The 27,076-nt window shown below is 38.5% G+C and overlaps 1 protein-coding gene across 4 annotated transcripts in view; it reads right to left on the bottom strand.

The window, feature by feature from the left end:
• Positions 1 to 27,076, bottom strand: part of LOC146318950 (neurexin-2-like) — a 206,038-nt gene that overhangs the window by 29,781 nt on the left and 149,181 nt on the right. For all 4 annotated transcript variants that reach the window (XM_084731185.1, XM_084731182.1, XM_084731184.1 and 1 more), the window contains one exon: positions 1,784 to 1,965. In XM_084731185.1, coding sequence (XP_084587311.1) covers positions 1,784 to 1,965 — 182 coding nt within the window. The remainder of the gene's footprint in view (positions 1 to 1,783; positions 1,966 to 27,076) is intronic.

The following is a 27,076-nucleotide window of genomic DNA, read 5'->3' as shown; positions in this document are numbered from 1 at the left end:
TTGTAAAGCATGTTGAGCAGTGTTTCCTAAAACCCACAGTGATGTTTTGTTTTGTCAGATTCAAGAAGCTGGAATCAGAGAATACAGATTTTCTTTCTTAAAAAAATGACTCAAAACTATTGATTGATTATCAAAGTTGGTGATTAAATTCACACAGTTCCCTTTTGTACTCAGGTAAGAATAGGTCGACAGTAAGAATGAAGCTATTCACACCTGGACCCTTATTACAGCTATGAAAACAAACAGATTTCCTGCTCTTGCTCCTGAGTCTTTGGTCGATGAGTGGGTTATTAGCTTTGAGCTCACCTGTGAGAGTGTGGGGTCCTGCTGCTCAGGACGGTTATTTAACAGTGGTGTGAAATTGCATGTCAGTAATACCTGCTCTTTATTTCAATTTTCAGTTTTCAGGTTCAACGAACTACTTGGTGAGGTTTAGTGAAAGGTCATAGTTTGTCTCTGCCATCCATGCGGGTAACAACAGTTGGCAGTTGCTTGTCTCTGCCATTCCAGGCTTTATAGACGTGGGAGTAAATAGCCACAATGGTTATTCCACCATAGGTGCAAATAGGCACACTGACTATACCAACCCAGGTTCAAATAGCATCTGCCTTAAATTAATAGTTGACAAGTAAATGATACATTGACTTATCACTGCAGGTCTACTTTCAGTGTTTGTCACCAGCTGCTTTTCTCCAAACTTTTGAAAATATAACGCTCTAATGTCACTCTCTGATTTCCTCAGAATTGATGTAGAGAACAGTAGACAATGATATGGATGTTTGTTGTTGTGTTTGCAGACAGAGTGAACTAACTTCCACTGTTCTACTTACAGTAGCTGCCCTCTTCACACTGTCCTGGTTTTTGTGAGATCTAAGGATTTTGTGCATTTGAGTCATAAATATAATGCTTCTTCGGGATCCATAATGCATTAAATAACACAATAGGTATGACTGTAAGTGCTATTTAGTGTAATTTGTGCCTTATTCAGCAGAGAATGATGATTACTCCCATATCTTGACGATAAATCTGAAAGACACTAAAATATATGGCAAAAACATATCTGACAATCCTCTCCTCTGTGTAATCATTCTTACATTTATTGTCTGTGTACATATCTGAGCTCCTCTGCCCCCTTTTCCAACCTCTGATCACTCAGATCCTTGGACCTTCTCGTGTGTTTTGTATTTTTATCTCTTCCTTTACTTATGCATGGGATGGTATTTTTATGTTATCTCTGCTGCTATGATAACTGTCGTCATTTTATTGTGCAGCACTTTGGTCAGCTTTGGATGTTTTGTGCTTTATAAATAAACTTGACTTGAAATGTAAAGGAATGTACACAAATACCCTGCCTTAGATCATCTATCTATAATAATAATGATTTTCAATCTCTTGTAAATGCACTGTAGAAAAAGTTGAAAAGACTCAGAAAATCTGTACTTTTCTTCTTTAGATAAACTTGAATCTAAATAATATTAAATTATTTACCATTATTCACTTCACTACACTGTTTTGATGGTGGTGGGCCATTTATAACTCAAAGATTCAATAATATCTAAAGAAGAAACGTAGATTATCTCAACAAAAAATTGTTGATAGAACTTTTTCAAAACTTAAGAACTTGAGTTGGGCTGAAAAATCAAAAATCTATTGAGTTGCCTTGAAATTTCGAGTTGTTGCAACCTTTTTTCAGTTTTTACAGTGTGCTATTTTTTTCATAGCTGTGTGATATTTTTTTGTGACATTTATGCTTAAAGCCCAAAACTCTGCCTCCCATTCTTACTATGTGCAGCTGAAGATAGTCTCCGAGCCCATGGGTGCTCTCCACGCGCACCAAGATGGCGTCCTTCTGCTGAGAGCTGAAGCCCACGGCCAACCGGTCGGCTCGTGTGCTTGGCCGCTCGTTGGGGGCCCAGGTGAATGTGATGAGAGCCCCCCCTTTCCCGAAGATATAAGTGGTCCCAGCTGGGAAGAGAGACACAAAGAGAGAGACAGCAGTCAGAATTTAAAGTCATCATACTATCGCTTTGTTCCAATGTTTATCTGACTAAACCTGGCTTAGTCTGTGCAGCTGGTGTTCAGTTGGAGATGTAGCCGTCTTCAAGGACAACTATTCTAACAGTATTTTTAGTATTTAAAGTACCATCCCCAGTATGAAGATGAGATTCCTCCTCTCACCAACCCACAGCCAGTCCAGCCCCCTCCACCCTGCCGCTCCGCACACATGCTGTCTTTCATTTTTCAAAATAACACAGTAGGCAGAGAGAGGCTCGAACCAGGACGGGAGGAGGAAAGATTTATCACAGAGGTCTGCTTTCCTCTTAAATCACAGTTAAGTAGCCTAATTTACAAAGTATGATGAAGCTTTACATTCACACATATAAACTAATGGCAACAGTCGAGCGTCACATTCGCATCTTTTATTGTCATGATTCCACATCACTGCAGATACTGAGGCTGAGAATATGGACATCTTTTCCTAACACGACATCTTTATGTCAAACATCATCTACTGAAGTGGATCCCAACCTTTTTCCTTGAGGGACCAATGACTAAATCACATATTTTATGGATATTTCATATTATATCCAATGCATAACAATAACAGGACGACTGATAAACTGCACAATTAACCCAAATAGTGAACCCGATTACTGCAGGAAGTTTGTGTAAAACTGTCAATGATGCACTGTATTTCCTGATATTTTACAAACTTTTTAGTTAGTAGTGGTATTATGTATTTTGTTTTAAAATTTTACCAATCACACATACTTAATAGGCTTCTTTTTGTGACAAAGAGTGTTTTCTTCTCCCTGATGCTTGTTTTAACTAATGCAGGGTGAGTGAAGGCTTTGTGAATAGAAACTTGTGTTCAGGTCTTCACTGTGGCCTTGTCCTGTGAGGTTTTTCTTAATTTATGTCTTAAATAATACAAAATCAAAAACAACAAGAAAATAATTAAATGCCGATACATAGGCCTACTGTATATATTTAGAAAACATTTTCTTGCACACTTTAAAATCAACCTTGTGCTGCCTTTCTAACTTCTTTTTTTACAGACCCTGTGAGTTATCTACACATCCAGATATATAATAATGTTAGCTTTTACTGTCCAATTCATTTTAATATACATATGAAAAAGCAAGTGATTAATGTGAAGTGACTGTTTTAAAAACCATAGATTTAAACCTGATTAAAATTAATCTCTGCTCATACAGTATCCAGCAATAGTGTCTGCTTAAACTTTTATCACGCACTCAGAGACTCCTGCTGTCTCCTTGAGATGAATGAGGCATATAGGTGTTAATTTATCATTTACAAGTCCTGCTGGAATCACTCAGATACCTGAGAAAATCCATGCAGTCTTGTGCTAAAATCCATTTGTTGATCAGCCTGTAAAACTGACACCTCTTCATGATGCGATATGATTTATTCCTAACCTGTCAGATGCTGCAGATTGTTGATTAAATACAAATTAGCTCCATTCTTTCATTTGTGTTGAGAATAGAAAAATCGGAGCCGTTATTCGTCTTCTATTGTCCTGGTGAATTTAAGTCAAAGATAAGGAGGTGAATGTTCTTTCAGAGGAGCTGACGATGAATAGAGAGAGAAGCTGCTGTCCTCAGATGAAAACAAGATGCTAGTCATTACGACACAGTGTACAGCAGAAACTACAATTACCTTTAATAGTACACCGAATACTTGTTTTTCTGCGCTTGTTTTAACACCTGAAACCCAAGTGTTGTTTGTGCAACTCATATTTTCCACCTCTTAAGAGAAGCACCGAGCAACACTTGAAACAAAATTGTAGCCTCAGTTTCAACCATGTATAAAGACTTGAGTACTCTTCGGTTCACTTTAATAGGCACTCAGCACACAAAGGTTTCTTATTGACAGGATCTAACTGCTGGTTGGATTTCTTAACATTAAACACTTGATCCAAAGACTTGAGAACACCTTGTACTGACTTTGGTTTTAATTAACATGGCAGGTACTCTGACAAGTGTTTGTTTCAAGCCAAATTATTTCTCGCTGAGCTAATCTTAATTAATGTCTGGGATTTGCAGTCAAATGTGAGTCGCTGACATTACTTACATCAAGGAGTCTCGATGAGTGGTTTTATTGGCTCCTTCCTTTCAGTGAATATTTACTTCATCTGGTCTCCTAGTGGTACCGCTTAATACTTTTGTATCTTCAAAATAATACAGGACATTTCGTTGCACAGGTTGGACCCCCCCCCCCCCCAAGCTAATTTCCGGGGGTCACCAGATGATTATGGAGAAAACAATAAAATCAACTATTGTGGTGAGAAGCAGGGAATGAGAGCCAGGAAGCAGCTCTCAGCGACATCAGAGTCATTCAACATAAAGTTCAGGCACTCAAAAATACACAAAATACAGCTGCCCTCAAGAAATGCAGCAGCCATTTCACTAATCATTAAAACTATAAACCAGCACAAAAATGCCAATTAGCAACATAAAACAGTATGTTCTGAACAAATCGAACTCTAACAAAAAGTAACATTTGCATTTTGTGGTTGTTAAATGAAAATGATATAAGTAGGGGAAATAAATAAATAAGGGTTTTCTGATGCACAAACACTAACCTGTATTTCATTAAGATTAAACATGAATCCTTTTATCTGTTTTATAATAATAATTATTAATGATTTCAAATAATTGTTGGGCTGCATTACTTTACTGTACTTTACTTTACTGTAGTTTAAAACCAGGAAAAGACAATACTTATTCCATACCATGATATAACCATATCCAAAAGATTCTTAAATCACTGTATCCATATAATATTGAAATATTCCCCAGCTCTAATTGCAATGGATGTTTATAATACTTTGTAAATGGTTAATAAATACTGTGTTGTGCCTCTATAAACATTTTTTGGATTACCATTAAAAAGTTGCAACTGATAACCGTAAAACTTAACAATTACTTAATGCATGGTTTATAAAGCATATGTACACATTATTTTAATGTTTGTTATATAACAATCAATTTCCCATTTATTAACGTAAAAGTGTTATTCTAATAAAACAGACCTGCGTCAAATACTGCTACTGTTGTTGATGGTTTATGTTGTAAGGAGCTCCAAAAATCACTACATCACAAAAATCAAGCATTAGATGTTCCACAAGTCGTGTAGTCGAGGGACTATAAAACTGCATTTCATTATGCCCTACAACCCTTCATGATTTCTGGCTTTGTTTGTTCTTGTGAAGCCAAACAGAAAAGCAGACAAGCTGTGATGTGGTCAATCACCATATTACTGAGACCCAATTTCACACCAGGTCTCATTTCAAATTTCACTGGGCAATACAGCCTTCAACACCAATTTAAAAGGATACTCAGGAGACTCAAACCTCATGAACTTTTAGTACCCAATTTTCGATGCCTAAAAATTGGTCTTGGTAGATCATTACACACATTATATTGGGCAATGTAGTGAGTAGAAATGTCACTACAAGAAAAAAACAGATCTTTTTGACCATCTAACTTAATCACTGACAAACAGCTTATAAAAAAGTACATGTGAATTTACATGTCAAATGTGGAAAACACATTTACATATGAATATATCACACTGAGACACATGATTTCCAGACATTTAACATGTAAAATGTAAGACACCTCCTGTGGAAAAAAATCAGTTTACTAAGAAATATCACATGTAAAAGGCATAATTTAAATTTTGTTATATGGATGGATGGTAGATATAGGAAAGACTCTCACGTTGACAACTTTCAAGCGTTAATTTCATCAAGACAGTTGCAGGATTATAGTTGTTTGTGTGAGGATATATATAAAATACAAATACTCTGCACTGACACCATATCCATTAAATTTGGGTTTACACTGAATGTGGCTGGTGTGAGGCGGCAATATTTGTTTGTTTAGCTCTCTGGGACTTTGATATTATGCTGCATTTGAGACGTCAGAAACCAGAATTTCCCAGTTGAAATTAACAGCGTCCAAACTTTGAGTGTTCCAGGCGCACAAAGCAAAAAAACTAAGCAAAAAATGACAAGCAGATGTTTCTTTGCCACACAATTGAACCCTCATCACTGCAGCCTTCTATAAACGACAGAAATGTGATAAAAAACGATGCATGAGGTAACAGACGCCATTATACATTTTATTTTATGGCATTTAATAAAATTGGTAACATAAATTTACATGCAGGCCAGGTTTTACTATACGATAGTATGCATTATTTCAGGTTGAAGGCTAGTTGGGTGTACACATGCCAAAGAAATATTTTTGTTCATGTTTGGCATTGTGCACCTGGAATACTTGGAGACTGGACACTGTATTTCAACTAGAAAACCTCTGACTTTGACTGGAGTGAGGCATAGTGAAGTCAAGTCGGATGTACGGAGCTTTCAGAAAAATCTGACTTTCCTAGTCATAATCTAAACTGAACTAAGACAACTGCTTTGAAATTTATTTGAAAAACAAAAACTTTAATTTGTTACCAATTGAATCTTCTTCATCTTCTGGGATAGTTCACCCAGAGATGAAAATTCAGTCATTATCTACTCACCCTAATGCTGACTGAGGGTTGGATTTATTATGTTAGTCTGGAAAACACTGCCGGAGTTTCACAGGAAAACAGGGTTGCGGAATCTCCAAACAATGTAAATGAACGGGGACCAGTTTTCATATGTAAAAAATACCTCCATACAGCTCGTCTGGTGTATGTCTCCTTAAATCCTGACATGCACACCACACACACCAAGTTCATCTACAGTGAAGATTCAGGCTAAAAACATGGCTAAACAATGCAAATAACATTTTATAGTTAACTTGGCATGTTGAGACTTTAGGAGTCTTGGATTATCCTCTCTGTCAGTGGACAGGCAACATGTCATTCTGAACATTTTACATGTGAAACCACATATTGCGCATATTCCTTTGTGTAACACTGTTGAAATCTTTACACATCACAGAACATCACAAACTTAACACATCATCTCTTTCAATGTAAAGAGAAATGTCTCCCCCTCTGCAAACAGCTGAAAAAACATAAGACTGTCGTGTTTTGTCTTGTGCGTGTGGGAGCATGAGCGAAGAGACAATCAAAGGGTGAAAAAGGGTAACATAAAACCTTGTAATGTGTCTCATGAAATATGAAATACAAATGCACCTGCAGGTAAACATGGAAGCATCTGCCTATAGACAGCAGTAAGTCTTGCATTAGTCATAACATTAAAGCGTTTCATTACATCTTCCTGCCTGCCTGTTCTGTCTCCTCCTATCTCTTCTTGTGTCTCTGTGGTAGAGCCGCATCAAATAAAGCAGGCAGTAAATCAGTCTCGTTAAGATTATTACTATAAACATCACAGTTCTCTCGCTGGAAGCAGCTCTCCTCTCTCCGCCGACGATCTCGCGGGAGCGCTCTGCTCCTCTCTCATGGCCATACAATGCATCTGTGCTCGGATAATAGGGCTCCCTTGGAGATTCGCAACCACAAAATGTGTTGCTGTATATCACATCATTATTAGCTGGGAACCTTGATGATTAATTATACTGCATGCAGGCACTGCAATAGCTCTAGTTCCTATACCATATTATTAATGGATATTATATAGGTGGTGTGATGCATACTCATGGTAAAAAATTAAATTGTAAGCATATTAAAGCCCTTTTTGTTGGTTTAATACATTACAGAGGTCAGTGGCACCATAGAGAGGTGTGAACAGATTCATCTGCTTTTTACAGGCATTGTAATGGCGTCAATGAGGCTCACAAAGAAACCACGATTGGCTGCCGTGTCTTAATGGACCTCCACGCAACAAATGTAACAGTATGGATTGTTTGTTTGTGCCAAGATGCACGCTACCCACTCAAACATCCTGTCCTTTTCATTTTTCACTCTCAGCCGGCTGAATACACAGGAGATGTGGCAACATGCTCATAGGACTTGCAAAATACACTGAGACGCTCGTGATAATTTGCATCACACAAAACACTTTAGTGAAGTGAAAAGGTTTAAACGCGCCCCCTGAGCTCACTGTCATACAGAATTGGAGAATTCCTGTGGCCTGAGCGAGGGAGAGAATATTAGCTCTCATAATATTACTAATCATGATTTTTAAAAGGCTGAAAAATAGTCAGGATTCATGCAAATGGCAACTAGCATCAGCTGTAACATTATAAACATGAAGCAGTGGAACAAACAGTAAATTACTCATACTCTCATTGCCAATTAAACCATTTCTGGTGATTATGATCCCACTGGCAGAGTACATGTACTTTATACCTGAGTACACCTATGAATGTATATGGACTTTTTTTCCGCAGGCAGTAAACGTGTGAAAGGTTTCTCTAGTTTAATTTGATGCTTTTCATTTTCGCTACAGTCAAGTCCAAATGACAAAACAGTAAACTATGTACTAAATGCTTTGGGTAGGGACAGTTTTAACAGTTCATTAAAGAAGCAAATGGATCACTGGATTGGATGGCTAATGTTACTTGTGAACTGTAACACCTGGGCACTGCATCACGCACCCTTAACACTGCTGTATGCAAACTTGTCTCTCCAATAATGTCATAAAATAAAAATATCCGTACACACATGTCCGGATAGAACCAGTATATCCTGTGGTGTCCTCATCACTTTAACTTTGCCAACAAATCCCAACTCAAAGTAACATTTCATCCAAGCAACAACTTATCTAATGGAACTCTTTGTATTCAGCATCAGCTCACACATGTGAGTGTGTTAGACATCCAAATGGGTTTATTTGTAGTAGACAAATGTATCAACGTTTGACAAATCTAGCATGAACAGTTACTGAGGCTAGGGCTGCAACAAGCGATTATTGCCACTGTCAATTAAGCTGTTGTTTATTTTCTCAATTAACTGATGTGTTGTTTAGTTTCTAAAATGTCAGAAAATGGTGAAAAATGTGAACTCAATATGATGTCCTAAAATGTCTCAATTTGTCCACAACCCAACAAGATTTACTGAGGAAACAGGAACCAGAAATTACTCACATATAAGAAGCTGGAATCAGATAATGGTGACTTTTTTTCACAAAAAGAACCCAGATTGATCAATGAGTTATTAATATAGTTGACAATTAATTTTGCACTTGACAACTAATCAGTTATTCCATTAATTGCTGCAGTTCAAATGATGATGCTCAAACAGAAAGTGTTAACAATCCCTGCTCTCCCCTACAATATACAGAATGCTGTGAGGACAGTTTGTGTAGGGGATCAAGGTCGCTTAGCTGGAAAAACAAAGCCGATCGATTAAGAATATAAACTCATATAGATCTATAAACTGTGAGCAGTTCTGCAGAAATGGAGAGTTATGGAGAGATATTAAGTTTGAATTTGTCGTCTGACTTATGGCATCTCAGGCACACTCCTTCCATGGTCTGTTAAATACAGCTCAGTGAAATGATGAAAATGAATAGCGCAGGCTAAAACCTGACAGAGAGGACATACGCTTTTCAAGTTAAAATATAATGCTCAAGTCAGAAAGTGGCATCATATACTTAGTACAATGCACACAGACTTTCAAATCAATCAAATCTATTGAAGCTGATCAATTAAAAGCCGCACTGAAAATCTTGTGAATCTTAAATAACGGCACATGCAGCTGGCACATGCAGACTTCAGATGTATTATGGTTGAATTGCTGTTTCTGCTCCCATCAGCAAGATGTATCCAGACTGTCAGTTCTCAAATTGAGCGTCTGCAGCTCGGAGTGCCTCAAACGACCCCCTTCTTCTATAATAATGTTAAGGTTTTCTCCCACTCAACTTTCAGTTCACTTTGGTTGTGGTAAAACTGTTTTGACTCAAATGCAGTTCTGAAATACTGTATTAATGCTTTCTGCTATTGCAAAAGTCACAAAGACATTTCCCGCAAATGCACCAGAGTATCTTTTATGACAAGAATTCAGTGCCCAAGGTTTTCTTGGGAATTATGCTTGTGGCCTTCGTTTTTACAGCTTTTCAGATTTATGTTTCTGTTTTTACACCATTCTTGCATTACTTCTGGAGTATTTGCAAGGTTGTGTCAACTGTCTTGGTTTAAAACAACTAGTGTTTTCTTATTTTCCCATATATGGTCTGTAATTCTATTAACACAGTAGACTTGTGTATTAAAATGTACTGCATTCGAAGTAATAATCTTTAAGATTTTCACAAAATCAAACCTCAATTTGGCAGCTGTGTTTTTATTAACTCAATATATAAACCACAAATCACTGTGATGGTGCATTAACAACAACAAGTCAGGATAGATACTGCAACTGTGAACAAACTTGTTTATTTCTGTTGTCATTTTATCATGGTCATGTTCAAAACTAATACTAATAGGTGTATTATTTAATGTTTTATCTGAAGCTGTAGTGAAAGGTGTCATGTTGCTGAAGTCTATATGACCATCAACAGATCATTTCCATTGTGTATTTCTCCTGAAAACCGCATGTGTTGGAAAAAATATCCAAGACAGAATTTCTACATCAAGTGCTGCTGCACCTTTACTTAAGAGATGCGTGATCGGCTCTGCTCACATGAGCTGTGCTGCTGCTGAAACCTGTAAATATGTGTGAAATGAAAAGCAAAAGGTTCTGTAATGCACACATGCTGGACTGGAGTTGGCTACTTTTAAGGGCACAATGGCTAATTCAAAACAGTGTATGCCAAGCAGGACATGTGGGTGAAACGGGCATCCACAGCACTGTCTGTCTGGCTGTGGTAAAATTCCCGCCCTGATAAAGTTAAACGTGGTGATCTGACCTGATTATTTTATGTACCATGTTGCTAGCATCTTTGATAAACCACCCAACAGCGACAGCACACCGCCAACTGGATTAACTGCTAGTTTCGGTTATACACAAGAGGGAAATTAGGTCTCCAATCTGATGATAGTGAAAGTACATTTTAAATGAATAAGATGTAAACAGTTTGAAATAAACATTCAGGGGGTTTTCTCATTGTAAATGCTGTGATTGGTTATACAGTAGTTTTCGCCGTTTGTGGCGGAGTCCGCCATTCCTGTGCTGGATTTAAATTGTCTTCATGTGAACAAGGAATTAAGAGAAAATGATGCAGCATATAGTCCAATGTGATATGAGTATTGCTATCAGCCTAATTGTTTACTGTTCACTCCCTTAATGCGGCTGTAGTGAAAGGAAACTCGTCTGATTTTACACATTATAAGTCTATAAGTTTACAGGTCTTTGGAAGTACTGCATGTGAAAATGCAAAGCTTTTTGTGGCTCCAGAGGGAGCTTTGTAAAGTCTTTTAAATTGCGTCGGTTGAGGCTTGCCAGACCTCTGTCGCCCGCTCCTCAACTCTGCTTGAGGCTAGCAGCTCAAGGCTACATTATCTGCTACTAACATAACACACCCTGCTTCACATTAAAAGCATTCAAGTGGCAAAAAGCAAGGTGGCTTTTACTGTGAAGCACTCAGCTGCAAACAGAGCATTGTGAGTTTGTTTGACTGGGCTTTAAACAGATTCACCAGATGTTCCTCTGTTGTATTTCTGACAAAGTAACTGCAAACAGAGTGTTTGCAGTAGCGTTAAACCACACCTGCTGTTAAAATGGTAACCAAATCAACACCAGAGTTATTATAGTTTTGTATTTTCAGTTATTATTTCTATTTTTGCTTTTATCTTTTTTTTCCCAATTCATTTTAGTTTCAGTTAGTTTCCAGAGTGGGTTTGCTCCTTTCACTTCTTTCAGTTAAATTTTTATTAGTGCCACTATTAATCTTATTTTATATAATATGGTGAGTTTTTGCCTGGGGCAAAGATTTAAGAAGTTCAGAATAGCAATTAAAATACAAACACAACATCTGTGAAGGCAAGTGTCTCATTCATTTATTCAAACCAGCCTTTTATTTTAGTTAATTTATAATATACAATATAGTACACAATATTATTTTACTTAGTTTGTTTTTTTTTCTAAGTTGCAGTTTTTATTTTTAATTCACTCAATTGAAATGCTTTTCCATGCCTTTGTTTTTAATTTAGTTTTAGTTAAACACCACAGCCTTGGAACTGAAATCTTTTAAATCTTTAATATTAACGAGAACTGGGGACTTTGTATTCAATGACATATCCAATTTTTGAGATCCTGAAATATATATGCATGGCTATAGAGGTGTCCTAGAAATCATTTTGAAGCAGGTACAATCATTGTTGGTGACTGAGTCTGATTTTCTGGATGGAGAACTTTTTCTGTAGTAGCCAATAATATATAGTATTCTTGGCTTGTCTATACTCAGAAACATTTTCAGCTTGTAACAAGACCTGCAATCCAAAATTTGATCAACAATATGAGGTTATACTTATAGTAGAAAGTTCTCTGTTTCAGCCCTCCTTCATGACATTTTTAGGTGGACTTGGTACAGTTTTACAAAATATTCCTACTGTGGCTTTAATACATTTTCATAAAATGTGGAACAATGGGATTACTGGGCGCCTTCACAATAATAGAGTCAAAGTCTTAAGCTCAAGATGTCTGACATGGAAGCAAAGGTTTACAATACAATATAATGGCAGAGCTTAAGCTATAACATACTCTGACTTAAAAGAACATCTCTCTCTGTAACCCCACTTCTTTAAATAGATCACCATGAACATGTGTTCTCCATGCAAGGAACCTCGAGTCTGGCCTTTACCATTAATTTTCAATGTATTTGAAGATTGCTTTCAAGTGGCTATGCCTCTTCGAAATGTCATGTATAGGCACATTTACAGAACCATCCCCCATTTTATACTGAAGGTATAATAACACTGAAGGCTGCTTACTGTCCTAATGAAAGTATTCAAAACCACATGGAAAACATTACCTTCAGAATTTGACAATTATATACATGAGGTAAGACAGCAGTGATATATAAATATATATATATATATACATACATATACTTTTGATACTTGGGGGGATGATGGGGGATTCCAGCCTCCATGTTAAACTTCCAAGCCCCCTCTCCATCCCCCTGTAGCAGAGAGTCTGCAGGGGCGGTGGGGCTGTTTAGTTGTTAGTCAAGTCTGCATGACTCATTGATCATTTATCTGACTGTGGACAGAATCTATAGCCCCGACCATGGCTCTGAAACATCAGTGGTAACTGCTGTGTATTGATAAATCTGTGCCACTGTCCTTGGTGCTGAAGTAGCAAATGGATTTGTAATTTCACCTTTTTGCTCTGCGTCACATCTTTCCGTCAGTTTCATCTTGGATATATATTCTCTGAAGTACATATTACTACTACTACTGTAGATGGTTATTAGCTAATAAATTAAAGTTGCTATTTCCTCATTTTGTGACTGACATATTTGGTACTCGTCCCTGGTGTATATAATCTTAATAAACTAAGCTAAACTATAAATGGTCAATTCTATACTGTACTGGGTCGCACTTTATTTTACAGTACAGTACTAAGAGAGAAATAATAAGTTCTTTATTAGGGAGTATGAGACCCTTATTGGAGTTTATTAAAGGGTAATCTAGGAAACATTAGACAGAACTGTACTGTAAACTAAAGTTTACAAAATATAAAGACAAAAGCAAAAATAATACACTTGAGTTTAGAGTACAGTTCTGTTGAAATGTGCCCCTAATTTTTTTTAAAGTTTTTTTTTGCATCCTGTATCTAGTTCATTAATACGTCCGTGAAGAGAACTCACCTCCTCGTAGATGTGAACAGCTCATTCTAAGACAACAAAGACACAATGATTCTTATTTTCAGGTGATAATACACAAGTGAAAAAAATACTTATAGTCATTTTTTGCCATATTCTGGTATAATCCATGTAAATCATACACACTTGACCTTTACGTGGGATTTTAAATGCTGGACTTGAACGTATAATGAAGTCCTTTTTTTGCAGTATTGGCACTTTAACTTGAGTAATGGATCTGAGTACTTCTTCATCCTCTGGTTCTTTTGCCATAAGAATGCAGCTCTTGCATTTCTTTTGTGTCTCAGTTTATCTTTTATCCATTACTGCAAATGCTTTCTTCTCTTCAGTTCACATTTTCATCTCCTGTTTGTTCTGCTTTGCTGCAGATCTAGAGCAGAGCAGCAGCTACCTTGCTCCCTGATTTCTATGCTCTTACACGCCGTCCTTTGCCTTGTCCACTTGTTTCACCCTCAGTGTCTGGGCAAAAAACTCAAAATGACAAGTGTGACACACAACTGTATTCATTTACACAACAATAATGATGATGATGATCAGAGATTGGCACAAATACATCTAAAAGCATCTTGTTACGAATAACAAATACTTGTTCATCAAATGCATCAAATATTACAGGTAAGAGAAAATGTATTTAATTAAAATGCAAGTAATTTGTCATTTGGGTCTGACCTGAAAGGAGCAATATGTAAGAATTTTAGTTACAGGCATTCAAAAATTAAAGGAGAAATATGTAACATTTGGATGTCCAAAATGAGTACTGAAGTCCAAATAGCTAGCTGGAGCCATAGACAGTAATTTTTCCAGCAAAATTTGCAAATACTTAAATCTAATACATATAACATATTGCAAATTTGTCTGGAAAAATGTGAACACAGGCTTGTTTCATCTGATTTTAGGGAGAATCCAGGCATTAAGAATAACCAATCTTCTCATGGATGGTCTTGTTAACTTATGTAAGTCACATAGAGACATCAGTATTAAATGGACAATTGTTCTATAACCAGTTAAAAACTCCTTGTAGTAGCTTTAAATATGTATTTAATTACAAATAATTGAAATACTGCCCATCTCTGATTATGTTTTAGCTGTGGAGTATTATTATATCACAATAATAGTGATAAAATGTACAAGCAGCATCTGAAAATATGATAAATGCTATCTTAGAGAATTTCTGTTGTTAAGTTTGTTTTTATTGCCTGTCTGTGTGTGTGTGTGTGTGTGTGTGTGTGTGTGTATGTATGTTTACTGGTGTATTTGCAGGCCTGCCTCTCACTATCATCCAGGAGGGTAATGTAATATGTGACCCGGAGAAAATGGAGCCCTCTCTGATGGACCTTTCGATGCCCCCGTCCCTCTGCTTTCCTTTCCTGAAGCTCTCGTAGCAAGAAATAAACATTTTGTTACATCTGCCTGCAGTGAGACACTAGACAAAGCATTTTTTTTCCCCTAAACATTTAATGCAATGATCTAAGGATAACAGGCTTTCTGCCCAATTCAGTCTTTGAATATTGAATAGTGCTCAAAGATATCATCTTTTAAAGAAGCTCGCTAAGCCTTTTTCCTCCACTTGAGACATCTCTCTGGAAGCATTAGCTGCTCTTTGCCTTGCCACAGCCAGACAGTTCTTACACCAACATGGGGGCCCTGGAGAATGTAGTGCAGCAGATTTTCACTGAGTGTGTTGAACATGCGGGTGTGTTGGGAGCACGATGAGGGGTCAGCTACAGTGCAGCCTTTCTTGCATTCGAGCTGAGAGCACACGAGGTCTCCGGCGCCGAGGGTCATGGTATCAACTAGCTCTCTCACGGCGTTGTGGTTAAAGGGTTAGTTATACAAAAACGCTGCCTAAAACCAGCACTGAAACAACTGTATATTTAAGAAGCCTGTTGACAAGTAACTGAGGACGGCTGCACAAAATCTAAAAAAGCCCTCTGAGTTATCATGGCACTGCAGGGTCGGAGTATGAACTGAGGAAGACAGTAAGCACGTTAGTTACATAATGTGTCTCAAGTTGGGATTTGGCTTCCCTTGATATGAGAAATCCTTCAGTCAGTGTGTTAACATTCTTAATAGTGTCCTTTTAATATCTGGCGCACTCATTCAGGGTACTTTGTTTGGCACATGGAAACATCATTTCTTATTTTTAACAATCAGATCGTATGGACCAACATTAACTGAAAACATACTGAAGGTCCTTGTGATCAGGGTAATCTTACTGCTGATCTAGGAGTTCAACCGTTCAAGAATTTATCAGTTCAGCTGAACAAAGGGCTACGCAGACACTAACAAAACGAAATTTGAATTTGAAACGACATCAATGAAGAATCTTGCAGTAATTATCTTGATGTATGTTGCTACTGTAGCCGTTTCCCCATCCAAGTGTCAAACAAATTTGGAGCTACAACGAATGTCTCGAAATGACGAAACGCAAACTGGGGCCTTTTTCATCAGATGGTTTGATGTTAATACAGACTTCTAATTTTCACATGAAAGTAAAGGTGCCATGTGGCATTATGTTAAGGAATAAAAAACAAAAAGAGTATACTTCTGTAAATTCTCATGCACCAACTCGTGGGCTTGTAGTTTGGAGGGATGAGTATTTATGGCTTTTTCTGGAGGGGTTAAGGTGGGAGGTGTATTTGTTTGTATATATGTTGGTAAGAGGTAATTGTTTACAATTAATAATCAATGGTTAATGCAAATTAATTTCTGTTCTCTGTGCTCCACGCTGGAAATCGCTGGTTGACTTTTTCAACACATGTCCACACTTTGTTTACTTAATATTTTTTTCAGTCTTACATGATGTCATGTTAGGATGTCTTAATATTTTGTGTACTTATTTGTCCTCAGTAACAATCTTTGTTATCTTAAAAGAATGCTGTGTATTACATTACAAACAATTCTGAAGATTTTAATTTGGATCACAGCTGAAAACCTACAAAAAAAATAAATAAATCTGCAGATTCTGTTTGGCCATGGTAATTATTGAACAAATGCGTTTGCATTGAAATTCACTGTACAAAACTAACAACAACAACTAATTATTTTCATTATAATTCTCATTATTATTGTCATTATTGTTATCTGCCGATTATTCTCTAGTTGATTATTTGTTTGATTCCCTTCCCTGAATCCAAGGTGATGTCTTCAAATTACTTGTTTTGTCTGACTAATAGTCCAAAACCCAAAGAGGTTTATGATGATAACACTGAGAAAAACTGCTGGAAACAGAGAAAGTTTGGCATTTTTGTTTAAAATGACTTTATAATCTCTTTAGTGATTAATCAACAATCAAAATAATTTGGTGGCGACTAATAAATTAACTAATAAATTAACAAACTAAGCATTGTAGCTTTAAAGAAGTGACATTCTTCCGCAACTTTAATACTTCTGCTATGATTAAATACTAATTCACTGGCAACTGATCCTGCTGTGTAGCTTTCACATGTTCAAGCATAAAAAACAAAAAGTATTCATGACATTTTTTGGAGAGGTTTAGGTAGATCTTTAAAAGATGCATCAGTAATTATTGAACAAATGCATTTGCATTGGAATTTATTGTAAAAACTACAACTATTAAACACATAATATGAAAAACTACAAAGTGGTGTGGGATCATGAGAGTTGTTATCTTCACTTTTTAACAATGACCACGGCTAATGAAAATCTATCTGACGTGACTCTGGCAGAAATCCTGTTCATGGACTAGGTAATATATGTTTTGTTGTTTAGTTATCATGTATCACATGTTTTTACAGAATTTAAAGCATTTAGCTAGCTTTGGCTAGCAAGAAACACATTATTACCTTGAATTATTTACAGATTTCTTTGCGTTTGAACTTTGGAATTGTTGGAAAAAATTTGGGATAATGTAAGTACACAACTCAACAAAATAAATAACATGTGTCTTGTGTTTGTAGATATATTAATGCAGAAATGTTACATATTATAGCTTTAATTATTTTTATTATCTCTTAGTCTGCTGGCTGGATTAATTGTTTTGTCTTAAAATACATACAATAAAATACAATAAAAGTCAATTTGTAAATGTACGTACACATCTTAGCAAAATACGAGATAGGTCTAGGATTTTTGGACATTTTAATATGGAAATGTTATTATATCTTTAATTATTTTCATTATTGATTCATTTGTTGATTATTTTCTAAATTCTGATTGTTATAGAAAATGTCAGAAAATAGTGAAAAAAACGTCCATCTCAATTTCTTAGAATCCAAGGTGAACAGAGGTCTGAAATCCCAAATGATTAAGTTTACAGAGATAAATCTGAGAAAATCAGAAAATTTTCACGTTGGAGAAGCTGGAAACAGAGGGTGTTTGTTTTTTCTTTAAAATGACTTTAAAATCACTGCAATGATTTAGCTAGAATGAAAATAATTTGCTGGCGATCGACTAACAAATTAACCAGCTAAGCATTGTCGCTCTCAAGAATTGGCATTCTTTCCCAACTCCAGCGCCTCTGCTATGATAAACTACTAATTCACTGGCAACTGATCCTGCTGTGTAGCTTGGCACTTCTTCATATTCTGTGACCTGGATGACTCTTCAGAGACAAACTCGCATCGTTTTGTGCTCATTGTTTCGGTGTCTGTGTGTATACCACATACTGTAGGCAGAGCAGTGTAACAATACATGCAATAACCTGTGTTTAGGATGAGGCGTGTGAGGCATTGCAGCAGGGTGGGTGGCCTATAAATAGCCATAGCCGAGGGGCCTCCAGAAGTCTTTGGCTATTGGCTAGCCTTGACACACGCACGCAAATCTGTTATATTAAGACCAAAAATGATTATTTGAGATAATTCTGTGAGAAAAGTTAATAAATTCAAAGTTGGTTTGATTGAACAGTTACATAACCTAGTACTCGTATGCCAATCAATGTAAACTGATATATGCATTCTACACAGCACATTATGGCATTGTGGACATGACTTGTAAATCATAAGTCCTGCCTGTATCATTTATGTTGCAGTAAATTGAATTTCTTGCTCTGAAGCACATACTTCAGAACAACCTACAGTACAGAATCTACAATAGAGGTAATTGAAAATTTATCTGTGAGTTCTTTGAAGTGTTTTTTTTTTTTTTTTTTATGGGCCGGTTTGATCACAGGCTGTGCTGTGCCTGTAAAAGCCTGGTCCAGAATGATATGGCTATAATAGCGCAGATGTAATTCATCACATTTTTTGGCCCTTTTGCAACTGACAAAACTGCTGCGGTGAAAAAGACACTACAAATCCATCGGGCCTCCTTTTATAGGACATAAAAGTGAAGTCTTAGGACAGAAATTTCAAAGTGCAATATAAAAAGGAGCACTGGCTCTCGTGTCAGCGCTTTGAAGGAGCCAATTTAAGTAGTGTAGCCAATTTGATGTAGATTATTGAGGGTAGGTCAATACTTCATATCCCTCAGTCTTGTGAAATTGAACAAAACTGATTATCAAGACAGATTTTATATGAAGTTGGAAAAAATAAATCCTGTGATGGCTGCTCTATAGTCTAAGGACCCAAGGAGAACCAAAGCACTGTGCATATAATCGCTTTACGTGTGTTGTGACGCGACTCTAATTACAGTGATACTGTAGAAATCACCTTTGACACAAAACCGGCTTCATTACAGGGAGAGTATTATGCTGCTTAAACAAACAAGAACCTCATAGAAAAAGATAAAGAGATTTGCAATGATGATTCACTACGCGCATTGATGTGTATTTGCAATACAACAAACAGCTCCCGTGGTGCTGTAGCATCTTGAAAATCAACATGGGGAGGAAAGGGCAACCACTGCTGATACTGATGGGTAGATAAAGGGGGTTTAATGGTGCACAGAGGCTGCAGCAAATCCATAGTTAGGAAAGCATCCATTAACCCACCGTATGTCATGAGAGAGCCACCAATGGTGAAACCAATATATAGGAAAAACTAAAGCCATTTTTACCTCTAAAATACCCAATCAAAGCAAAAGCAAAGCATGCTCATTTCTAAGTCTTATTCCTCTCAATACTCCATCAAACGACTTTAGTGAGGCAACAAACAGCAAGGTGGAGATGTTTGGAGGGAAATGTCTTACCATGGCCCCCTCTGGTAAGAAAAGGCATCCTGTTGATGGCAATAGGAACGGTGCCATGCTTATTGTGAAAATGGTGGACATGGTGCGTGGTGCTGAGACTAGAAGACACACGTGCTGTTCCAGTCTGGATTGGGAGAACAGTAAGCAGGGCGAACCAGAAGGCTAGTCTGGAGCAATAACTTAGGCCCATGCCTAGGCTAAAGCGTGACCAGCTGCTCCTCTGTCCGAGCACAGTGGTGGCTGCAAAGAGTCTACCCATGTATATCAGATCCACATGGGCCCAGTGCAGACAACTTGGCCAAGGTTTGGCATCTGACAGTTCAACTTGAAGACCACAGGACATCTCAGTGACAATCTGGGCCCATTTCTGTCATAATCCCTTAGTTTAGTCAGGGAGTTTGCAGACAACAGAAGAATATCCTTGGAATGTGTCAGAAAAATAACCAAATTTCAAGAAAGAAAGCAGTCAAAATCCAATCAATGTCCTTGCAGAGGAAGAAACGGAAGAGCAACCAACTTATCTAACATTTTGCCATGACGAGATGTCTATTGCACAGACAAGCCAGTGTTAAAACCTCATCGAAAACCATCCCAGAGCACATTCTTCAGAAAGTGAGCCGAGTGTATCCAAAATGCAGAACAGATACACATCCAAATAAAGAATGGAGACGAATCCACCCGCAATTTCAAACAGGCATGTTGCTCGAACATGGTATTTAGACATGAAAAGTGGCAGGACGGAGCTTCATGTGACAAGAATTCTGATAAGAGTCTCCATCGCCCACAGGTAGAGCTTGAGGGCAGCTGAGCCTGCCCACTAAGAAGAGTGCCCCTCCACCGCAGTAGAAAACACAACACGCTTCCGTGGGAAACTGGATCATTTCATTAAGCAAGAAAAAAGACAAGGGGATAAAAATATGCGCAAGTGAAGATGCAGCGATGAAGGGTGATGCAGGAACCAGCGCTTTTGTTCCCCTTTAGCCAGGGAAAGGGAAGAGAACAGAGATAGGGAGGAGGAGGAGGAGGAGGGGGGAGTGTGAGAGAGAGGGAGCAGTATCTGCAGCAGCACGGTAAAGGAGAAAATCCAGAAAATAAATAAATAATTTCTCAGTAGCTCCTCATTCAGTCTCTCACAGACGCAGCAAAATCCGGCGAACGGCAACCTCTGGCGTGGCAAGAGATCCACCAGAATGCAGCGGTAACACAAGTGCTTCTATTTCAAATGAACGTATGATCCGTCTCTCTCGCGCTCCACCTGCTCAGTCTCATGCAGTATACACAGACTACTGCTGCATTCTCCTCTCACTGCTGCTCCTTTTTCCCTTTATCCTATCCCCGTTGCCTCGTCCGGATCTGACTGAGGGACGGCTAACGTGACAGCTGCGCGTGTCTGTCTCTGGAGGAGGGCAGGTGATTGTCCTCACAAGAAGCTCGGATGGCAGAGGCAGAGATGTTGCCTTGGACTGCTGCAGCAAAAATTATGCTAATTAAAGAGCACCGTCGTATCATAATGAATCCCGGATGGGTGAAATTCCAGGACAGTCTTGGACCCCGGCGAAAATAACCTTGGCATGGAGCTGTGGTCTAATGAAGGCGAGATAAAGGAGCCCTTCTGAAGGCATACTGTAGTCAGAGGCTCTGATCCAGCGAGGCACAGCATGTGCCTCTGTGTGTGTTTGTGTGCGTGTGTGTGTGCGTCTGAGAAAGAGAGTCTGTGAGCAAATGAGTGAGGAGGGAGTGGAGGAAGGTGGAAGGGAAGGGTTGGGGGGGTGGGGGGGGCGGTGGGTGAGCGATAGCAGGAGGGAGGGAGAGACAGGAAGAGACAGCGAAAGAGAAAACAGGCAGCCACGGCGCAAACACACAGGGAAATAGTGAGGCAAGAAAATGGGTTGTGTGAATAAATACATGCTAGAGATTCACAGCGCGCTGGCTTGCAGGTCCTGGCAGTAACACGTAGGAATCATACTGCAGAGGAGGAGCCTGATTTAGGTGAGCTGTCAGAGCTGTTACAGGCTCAACACAAGGGTATTGGTATGGACGTGCTGCTAACATAAAGACATGTGAGCGCCTGAATGATAGAAACACAAATACCTGTCAACATGATATAACACAGCTCACTACACTCTTAGAAATAATGGTTCTAAATTGGTTCTTCCTGAGGGGCTGAGGTTCTACCCAGAACCATTTGCTTCTGAAAAACCCTTTTTTGTAGAAAGGGTTTGTCAAGGGTTCTTTGTAAAACTGAAGGTTCCATTAAGAACACCTTTGAACCAAAGAATCCTTTTTGGAAGGGAAGATGTTCTTTGAGGATAGTTGAATGCTTGGGTATTAAAATTAAAATTTAAACTAATAACTATAACATAAATTGTTAAAAATCTGTCTTCTCTGTAGATTGATAAGAGTAATATGGTTCTTTGTAGGACCATCTGAAGAGACAAGAATGATAGGTGAAACTCTTAATTGTAGTTTTAGATCCCCCTGGGTTAGTTCTAGATGTAACCCTTGGAATATGAAAGGGTTCTTAGTAGAACTGCCTGGGTGGGCTCTAAATGGAACCCTTGAAATATGAAAGGGTTCTTGGCAGAATACCCTGGATGGGTTCTAGACAAAGCCCTTGGAATATCAAAGGGTCCTCAATAGAACCCCCTGGGTGGGTTCTTCATGAGACCATTGGTATATAAAAGATTCCTTGGTAAAACCCCTGGGTGGCTTCATGTAAGCACCCTTAGAAAGAGGAAAGCTTCTGGATAGAACCCCCAGAGAAGGCTCTGGGTAAAGCTATTATGCCCTAGAGTGATTCTCTATAGAACCTGTCATGGATTGTTCTGCATGGAACCTTTCACAGGAGGTTCTTGGTATAACCCTTAATGGGTTCCAGGAAGATCATTTTGAAAGGGTTCCAAGCAGAAGCTGTATAAAAGATTCTATTAGGAACTGAAAGGGGTTCTCCTTTGGGGACAAACTGAAGAACCCTAAACGGTTCTTGTTAGCACCTTTATTTCTGAGCTTGTACATCAGGCTGAGGAAGTTATAGGCTGAAGTGTGTAATCCATTTTGTAGAAATCAAGATGTTGACCAGTCTGGAGCATTACGTGGCCGTAGCTCTGCTGTTTTTACACTCCAATCCCCTCTGCCTGATGCGTTCACCTCATATCTGTATACAAGTCACCCCTCTGTTAGAGAGCTCAGTAGCTCTGTGCTCTCATGCTGTTTAACCATGCAGAACTTATTCCTAGCTATGAGTGATCTGACTTCAGAGGTATTCTGACAGTTTCAGAGCTGCTTGGGGTTTTTTTGGGGTTGGGGGGGGACAGTGGGGGAAATGTGATGGTAAGATGAATTGGAATATATTGACACTTGAGAGGAGGAACACATTATCAGGGATGGAGAGACAAAGTGGGGAGGGATTGGAGGTGGAAGAGATGGAGCCAAACAGGGAGAGGGGGAGAGATTGCAGGGGAGAGGCAATGGGAGAGGAAGGGAGACTGCAGCGATATCAGCTAAATCACGGTCGATAGAGATATCAGCTGGGATTGCCTAGTCGGTTGAAAGGACACGCATGGAAACAGGAGGACAGAGGCAAGCCATGCAGCACCACCTCTCATAGTGACAAGAAGTCGACGCAGGCCATTACTCAAGCAGGGGAGGAGGGGGGGAGGGGAGGAGGGGTGGGGCGTGTGGGGGAGCGAGGCTGATTGAACAAAAAGAACAGAGGAGGGGTGAGCGTGTTACACTCTGGAATGGCAAGTGCAACTAACAGCATGTAGGCATTCATCTGTTGGTATTATGAGCATAAATAAATTGAAACAAGCTGCAGATTTGTTTTTCCCACATCAGTCTTTCAATCACATGGAATCGCAGGGAGATTTAAACCCCTTACGTGCATCTTTTTCTATACATTTCTCAGTAAATCTTAATGCTGGAGAGTGCGTGACAGCTCAATCAAACAGACAATTGCGATGATGCAGAGCACTGCCTGGCTAGAACATGTAAACACATTTACAGTAATGATTATTTGGTGTGGCGACGCAGTGACAAACATAGAGAATAATCCTTTGATGGCGTCAGAGATAGGTACAAATACTTCAAAAAGTATCTTGTTATAAATAAGAAATAAGAGATATGGATTGAGTCTAGGGTAACTTTATTGCATGATATTGTAAAAAAAAAAAAAAAAAAAAACACCAGCTAACATCTGTCTTTTTTCTTCGATGGGAAAGGGTACAGTCAGAATTCACTTCTGGGTCAAATGACTCTGCACCAGTCACAGGTATTTATCATGTCCAGCTCTGATTGGCAGTGATGGAAACATGACACCCGAGTGGAAACACTATTTTCACCCCTTTTCAGCAGAGGCAAAAAAGAGCATGTCTGGGTGGGACAATGTGAGACATGTTACAAATACTGAGAGGCAGTCAAGGCTTGCTGCCCCTTTAGCTCCATTCTGGTACACGTGTGCTGCTTGGTTCAGCGCTGCAGCCCAGCACCACTAGTTTGCACCTACTTGAAGATGTATTTAGTGATAAAGCACTCGTATTTAGTTGACAAGATGCATGATGTATAAACATTTTACTTCCAACCAATTCTTCAGGATAAGAGTTATCTTGTTATCTAAAAGCTTTTATTATGAAGCAGCAAATTTAGAAAATGTTGTGTTTTCAAGCAAACATGCAACAGTAAATAAGGAACACATCTGAACATCGAAAGAGCAACGCTGGAGAGAAATTAAACTTCAAACACAGAGATTCAGTTAGAAGCCACAGAAGTACTGAGAGCTGATCACACTTTTAAAAACCTCTGTCTGCTCTCCTGCACAGAGCTGAGACTTCAGAAAAAAAAACAAAAAACAAAAACAGAAAGGCAAACTTGCCGACTGGCAAAGAGAAAAGGGTCAATTGTCTCTTTTTAGTGGGTTTACATGCATTTAAAAAACCTGTATATACACGCTAATTTTGGCGTAAAATGATCTGGTCTGTCTACCAGCACTTCTCTGTCTTTCCAGTGTTCGTCTGCGGACACGGAGACTACGAAAGCAGCTGACTGGTTACCTTCGACTACTAGCTGAGCGGTGATTACTATCTCTGGTTGCGGTCATAGCCACGCCTCCTACGTTCCTCAACATCTTGCTCGCTTTTTAGCATTTTTCAAAATTATGCAGTGGGTGGACTGCAATTACACTTTAATTATAACAGCAGTATTTTGTAATCTGAAAATACAAAACAAACATTCCATACAAACTAATATCACATTAAGGCAGCCTCAGTACGTGTCTCTGTGGTTTGTGTCATAATTACACACATACATCATAATCAGTAGTAGTCAGTAGTGGATAGAGTGTTGGAGGAAGGGCTCTGTTCATTCCTATGAATGTTTCTCAGTTGTGCATGAATCCAAAAATGCTAATTCTTGCTGAATACATACATTGCGAAAGTCAAGGACTGTAAATAAGCCAGCTGCTGTACAGTTTTTTTTACAGTTTAAACCTAAAGATGTTCATAAATGCACTGTATAGATTGTTGATTGATTTGATTTGACTTAACCAGGATGTCAAAGGCCAGTGTTTTGGTTGGCAAAGCATCCGGAGCACAGCAAAATAATGAGAAGACGACAGACACCACCACACATTTCTGGGTAGGTCACAAGTGATAATCGAAAGGGATTATGTTTATATGAGTCTATATTTAATCTTGTTTAGGAAAATGTTGCATATTATGACTTTAAGTATCTCAAATACATAAATAAAAGCTCTTTAAATATTTTTTTCATGCCCAGCTAAATACAAATTAAAAATACTCAAAAGTAATTAAATATATTTTTTAAATACACTGAGCTGAAATACTGCCCACCTCTGGTCGATGTCAGAGGAATCCAGCTTCAGCCATTCTCACATGAGGACAGTCATGATAACCAATCGTGATATTTCAAAATTCTATCAAGTCCCAATAAAATCAGTATTTCATTCCCTCTAACTGCGAGGAGTACGAGAAGTTGGAGAGGGATGATTTATAGCCAGTGACTTGAACTGTCAGGCTCTCCAGCATGCGAGCGTCTTTTGAGGCAGCGATGATATCTCGGTGAGAGCTGTCTAGAATGAAAGGCTTGCATTAATCAATTTACGTGCTTGAGGGTTGCTCAACATGATGAAAGCCATGCTATCTGGACAACAAACGGGGCGGGAGGAGGATGTGTGATTGTAACCTTGTGTTGTCCTTGGTTGTTTGATAACATGGGCATCCCACGCTGCTCTGCCTATTTACACACACCTAAACACACCACATAGGATATACATCACATACACGTTTGATGTATGTTAATATATGGATGATGAGCTTTATTCTAATCAATCCAATTGACTTCCCTTGAATTTTGAAAATGGAATAACTGCCCTACATTTGCTACTTCTGCGGTTCCGGTCCATTGATTTGCATTTTTACATTTTCCTACAGGCTATTTTAAACCTATTTTTCCACTTATAGAGCTGTTTGACAGATCTTAAAGCATTTACATAATCAAATCATTTTGCATATATGGAATAATATATAGTTTAGACACCATGAACAGAAAATTTCCTTGTAGAAAAATTACAAGTCAAGGGGGCCTGCAAACTTGCAAATGACATGATGTGAGAAGACGTGTACAGCGTTTTAAAGACTTAAGGAACCTAAATGTGCACTGTTTGTTCTCAGGAGGATTTGTGCGAGAAGATTTTTCACAGACATCCAGTCTCGCCCCAGGGGGTAAAGTAGCAGGATTAATCATAGCACTTTCAGATTAATTACTCATAATGCAAGCATCCTCTGAAAGGCATGGCCTGCAGTTGTGATGTTTGGTTGATTTCATTAGGCCAAAAATGACAACACCTAAAATAAGCCAGGCTTAGACGGTGTAACGGAAAGGAGAGAGAGTGAAAAATATGAGGGCACTGAAATGCACAACGGTTCCACCAACAGATGGAAGAATATGTGTAAACCGTACAGCTGGCAGAATCATCAGAGAAAGATATAAAGAAAGACAAATACAACTCCATTTACACCCGCATGGCAACAACAAACCTTTCCCTAAACCTAACAAAGCAGTTTTGTTTCCTAGTTTTGGTGCCTAAACATAACCAAGTGCTTTTGTGGCACAAACCTAAGCAAGTAGCTCTATTGGCTAAATCTAACCAAGTAGGTTTGTTGCCTAAATCTAAGCAAGTACTTTTCGCTTCCCAAACCTACCTTAACTGCAACTGAAAACTGAAAATAATAATAAAAAATTGTAAATTGCAGGTAACACTGGTAGTGTCAAATGTTTGTC

Source organism: Lutjanus erythropterus, chromosome 11, assembly GCF_056507025.1.
Source record: "Lutjanus erythropterus isolate fLutEry1 chromosome 11, fLutEry1.hap2, whole genome shotgun sequence".
In the NCBI taxonomy this organism is placed as follows: Eukaryota; Metazoa; Chordata; class Actinopteri; order Lutjaniformes; family Lutjanidae; genus Lutjanus; species Lutjanus erythropterus.
This window is presented reverse-complemented; position numbering and strand designations above follow the sequence as displayed.